Source organism: Propithecus coquereli, unplaced genomic scaffold, assembly GCF_000956105.1.
Source record: "Propithecus coquereli isolate 6110/MARCELLA unplaced genomic scaffold, Pcoq_1.0 Scaffold302, whole genome shotgun sequence".
In the NCBI taxonomy this organism is placed as follows: Eukaryota; Metazoa; Chordata; class Mammalia; order Primates; family Indriidae; genus Propithecus; species Propithecus coquereli.
The window spans coordinates 1,587,485-1,592,598 of NW_012148642.1; the positions used below are offsets into that span (position 1 = coordinate 1,587,485).

The window sequence follows — 5,114 nt, forward strand, 5'->3', positions numbered from 1 at the left end:
CCTCCTAAAGTGCTGGGATTACTGGAGTGAGCCACTGCTCCCAGCCCTTCATTTTTATTTTATTCTTACATTACAAGCACTTCTAACAAGCATCTAAGGTTTCTAATCCCATCTCATTTTAGAAATAGCGTATTAGAATGAGAAGAGAGAAGAGATGCTACAGCAGGCTCACCAGCGTAAGAAATGATTGCAAGGAAGAAGAGAGAAAATCAGCTCTCACTCACCTTTGAAGGCTGCCATTCATCACAGTCTTGCAGCGTAGTAGAACCGATATTCAAAATGATAACCCTACAGAATCCGCTCATTCAGTCAATAAACGGAGCATGAATCCAGGCACTGCACAAAGCACTGTGGAGCGATCAGCAATGCTTAGTGCTTGCCAATAAAAGGCCACATTATGACTGTTATTCTTGAAAAGAGACTCCCAGTATTTCTCCCAATGTTATTATTTTTTTTAAGTTTTTTTAACCCTTTAAAGGGTTAGCCCTCAGTCATCTAGCATGTCATCCTTTGACCAGCATTCTGGGGAAGGGACAATATATATTATAGTTTCACTTTTACAAAATGGGCCAATTTGGAGCTGACTGCTAGCATGTGGATACCAGAGGAGTTATTCTCCTTTTCCTGGGTTGCACTCAGGTATTCATGCTTGGCTCAGAGAATGTTTGAAACTGAACAAAATTTGCTTTTGAGCTATGGTGTTAGAAAATAGAGCATCTTCAGTAAGAAAATGAGCATCCAAGAGAAAATAGGCTTTAATTGTTTTTGCGTTTTTATTTTCTTTGGGAAGAGGGGTGGGAATGAATGGTTTAATCAAAACCTTACATGAGAGTAGTTCACATGTGAAAGCACACTTGAAAAATTATGCAGGGCACTGAGTTAGTGTCTGTGGCTGTGTCTCAAAGCCTCTCGCATAGACTCTTCATGCCTCATGTTCAACCTGATCATGCGTGACTCCTTTCCTAACCTATTTGCCTTTGGGAAGAGTCCAGACACTTCTCTTCTTGGCATCTTCTCCCATGGAAGCTGCCCACCCCCTGAGCCTGAGAAGGCCCTGTGCTCCACCCTCACTGAACCGGCCTCCTCTCCCTGTTCTCTCCCTGGCTGCAGCACCCTGTCCAAGTGCTGCCACGCGACAGTGGCGCTCATCTACCCCTTCACCTGGCAGCACACCTACATCCCGGTGCTGCCGCCTGCCATGATCGACATCGTGTGCTCGCCGACCCCCTTCCTCATCGGGCTGCTCTCCAGCTCGCTGCCGCTGCTCAGGGAGCTGCCGCTGGAAGAGGTGAGCTCCTGGCTGTCCCTGTGTCCGTTCCTGGGGGTGCAGAGAGCCAAGGGGAGGTGCTGGCTAAGACCCTGCAAGCACGTGGTGGCAGGGGAGCAGGGGCCACCAGGGCTTTGTCTGACACGGGTTGGAGTCTGCCTCTGTCGACCCTGTGTGACTGCAAACACTTTTTCTTCCACATGCAATGCCTGGTATGAGTGCCCATGGAGAAGGGCAGCAATGAACAACTTAGCCGGATGTCAAAAATAGCCCTCTTGGCCGGGCGCAGTGGCTCACGCCTGTAATCCTAGCACTCTGGGAGGCCGAGGCGGGCGGATTGTTTGAGCTCAGGAGTTCGAGACCAGCCTGAGCAACAGCGAGACCCCGTCTCTACTAAAAATAGAAAGAAATTAATCGGACAACTAAAACTATATGGAAAAAATTAGCCGGGCATGGTGGCGCATGCCTGTAGTCCCGGCTACTTGGAAAGCTGAAGCAGGAGGATCATTTGAGCCCAGGAGTTTGAAGTTGCTGTGAGCTAGGCTAACGCCACGGCACTCACTCTAGCCAGGGCAACAGAGCGAGACTCTGTCTCAAAAAAAAAAAAAAAAATAGCCCTCTCCCCTGTCCCTCCCTGCCCACACCCCCACCTAAGGGACGAAGCACTGAGGATCCAGCAATAACTGGAATTCATGCTTGCCTAAGAGCAAGACTGTGCTCTTCCAGTAGGTCCTTTGTCCTTTTTCGTATCAGTTAAAAAAAAAAAAAAACACCAAAATGTTTTTGTTTTTGTTTTAAGATAGGGTCTCACTCTGTTCCCCGGGTTAGAGTGCAGTGGCACAATCACAGCTCACTGCAGCCTCGAACTCTTGTGTGCAAGGGATCATCCTACCTCAGCCTGCAGAGTAGCTGGGACTACAGGCATGCACCACCATACCTTGCCGATTTTTCTTATTTTTTGTAGAGATGAGGTCTCTCTATGTTGCCCAGGCTGGTCTCAAACTCTTGGCTTCGAGCCATCCTCCTGCCTGGGCCTCCCAAAGTACTGGGATTGCAGGCATGAGCCGCTGCACCCAGCCCAAAATGTTTTAATTATCAAATTCTGGGTTTTCAGTTGAGCATCCAAGTGAGGAAAGTCCTACATGGCATTTCCGGAGTTATTTACTGCTAGCCCCTTCTTCTAAACAGTTTCTGCCCTGTGTACTGGCCACTTCCAGCAGTCAGAGAAGGAACTTTAGGGGACTAAATTGTGCCGCTCGGGCCCTGAAGCACTGGGAGGAATGTCTGCCTGTCTGTCTATCCCGCAGTTCTCCCGGGTCTCTAGGTGCTGCTCTTCTAACTGCCGGGATAGTCCTAACGCCCCACTAAATATTAACCCCCAGCCTCAGGTCTCGTGGACTGTGAGGAACTTGTCTGCGTACCCTGTGTTCCCACAAATGGCTCAGCTCAACCCCAGAGGGTGTGAGTGAGAAGGAAGGAGAGCCATCCCCCAGCTCCTGGGCGGACTCTGGGATATGGTAGAGCCCATGCTTCCAGCTGTTCTTACAGTGGCCGGCCAGGCCCCTGGCTCTGCCTCTGTCGTAGCCAGTGGCCTTGGCTGAGGTCTGAGTGAGGACCCCACGAATGTGTCCTTCAATCTCACACCCCAGGTCCCAGCCCTGGGTCTCAGCCCCGCACGGGGGCGGGAGGGAAGGTCCCTTATCCTGAAAGCCTTAACCAATGAAAGCCACTGCCTGCAGCCTGACTCTCCTCCTGTCCCTTGGAGAGAAGTGACAAGGCTAAGTGGGCAGCTGGAGGAAAGAGGAGGGAGAAGCCCTAGGGTGGGAACAGGGGGAGCCTCTGGCATCTTTTGCCCACCTCAGTAACCCACACCCTGAAAACATTCTGAGAAGCTCTGCCTTAGGCAGTGGAGAGCAGGGCAGGGAGCCCAGCCTGCGGCTTCAGTGTTGAGCGCATACAGCTCAGGAAAGCCCCTGCCCCCACCCCCTTGCTCGTCTGTGGCTACTGTGGCAAAGTCAGGAAGCACCGATGCCCCTCACCCCCACCCCAGCTGCCTCTCTGGTGCCAAGAAGGAGGAAGGCCAAGAGTCCATCTGTATCCCAGAAGCCCTGGTGACAATAATAGTCCCTTTTCCTCTCATCTTGTAGGTCCTTGTGGTCGACCTGGTCAACAGTCGCTTCCTCAGACAGGTGAGTGAAGACAGTTCCAACGCTCTGCTCCCTCCCTCCTTTCCTCTTCCTTGTCCTGGGCTCAGCTGTGCAGCTCTGGAAAGGCTCCTGGTAGGCCTGGCCTTGCAAAACAGGCTGGTTGAGCCATGTGTCCCCAGGCCAGGGCTAGAGGGAGGACAAGACAGAGGCAGGGGGCAAAGGAGTGATTTCCACATGTTCTGACATAAATGGTTCCTAACTAACAATTAGAACAGAATCTTTGTATAGCTTATGACCATAGGCACTTGTCTTTTTCAACATGCTCTTAAAGGATATTTGAAGACAAAGTTCATGATATAATATTGTCAGGAAACAAAATTGTATACATTATTTTGCTGATCTTATTTTTTTTTAAGAAGAGAAAAAGAGAAAGAAATATATACTTGCATCTTAAAGAGATTGAAAAGAAAACCCACCAAAACATCAAAGCTGGTTGCTTTGGGGAGGTAGACTGACAAGAAAACAGATTAGGAGCACTTTTAAATTGTTTTAATACTTTCGTGTGTTTTCTATACTGATCATAAATTACTTTCATTAGCAGAGAAAGTAATACACATGTGTTTCTTTTTTATCATTTGCCAGAGAGGTCTAACTCCTATCGGATCTTGCACAGAATAATTACAGAAAGGCTTTCTGGGCATTCCGATGGATTGCTTCTAAACTTGGAGTTGCCACGTTGCTGGAAAGTTCAGTAGTGTTAATGCTGTTTTGTATCATTACTTCCGCTTCCCAAAGGCCTGCAGGGTAGGCCCTTCCCCAAGATGCGCCTGCTCTACGGCCCAGATCATAAAGCCAGCCTTGGATCATGCCAGTCACCTTCCCTGGCCAGGGTCCCCTGGTTAGCACTAGCTACCCTATGGAGTGAGGGCAGTGGAAACATGTACTGAGTGGGCTGTTAGTGCCAAGCACTTTCGTGAGGTAACTGTATTGCACTGAATCTTCACAAGCAGGTAGATATTGATTGGGAGCTTTTACAAACCGGGCAACTGAGGCTCACAGAGGTGTAAAAAGTAGAATCAAGGTTCAACCCTCAGCCCTCTGGCTCTAAGTTGTGTTCCTTCCACGAAACTGAGAACTGAGCCAGGCCTGCCCTGCGTCGTACCTAGTGTGTCCTGCCGGCCAGGACGCAGCCACCATCCCCAGCAGCGCTGGGCGATGGCCCACCCGCTGCCTCTGCTTTACAGATGGAGGACGAGGATTCCATCCTGCCCCGCAAGCTGCAGGTAGCCCTGGAACACATTCTGGAACAGAGGAACGACCTGGCTTGTGACCAGGAGGAAGGGTCCCCTGACTGCAAGCACAGTGAGTGCTGGGCCACCTCCCAGACCCTCCCTCTTCCACCGTTAGGGTCAGAGAACAAGTGGACAGTGGCCTCCCTTCCTCTCGACCCTGTGCTAAGTGGGAAAACGGGTGAGGGAGACATAAGGAGAGAACCTGGGAGCTCAACCGCCTCGTCGGGACTTCACCCTAACAACAACTTCCCCACCTCTCCCATTTTGGCCCTAAAATACCTGTTGTAAAGCAGGGAAAGGTCTATCACCCCTGACTGATGGCTCTGGGGGAAAGGGGGGGAAGAAATGACTTAATAACTTAGTGTTTCTCTTCTGAATTTTCTTGTGGCCAAAAAAAAGGGGCCTTCA

General features: G+C 50.2%; 1 protein-coding gene across 1 annotated transcript in view; it reads left to right on the forward strand.

Annotated features, from left to right (window-relative positions):
- DENND2A (DENN/MADD domain containing 2A) overlaps positions 1-5,114 on the forward strand; it is a 109,091-nt gene that overhangs the window by 99,516 nt on the left and 4,461 nt on the right. Inside the window, exons 14-17 of the mRNA XM_012649746.1 lie at positions 1,111-1,288; positions 3,415-3,456; positions 4,659-4,776; positions 4,822-4,884. Of these exons, the coding sequence (XP_012505200.1) occupies positions 1,111-1,288; positions 3,415-3,456; positions 4,659-4,776; positions 4,822-4,884 (401 nt within the window). The remainder of the gene's footprint in view (positions 1-1,110; positions 1,289-3,414; positions 3,457-4,658; positions 4,777-4,821; positions 4,885-5,114) is intronic.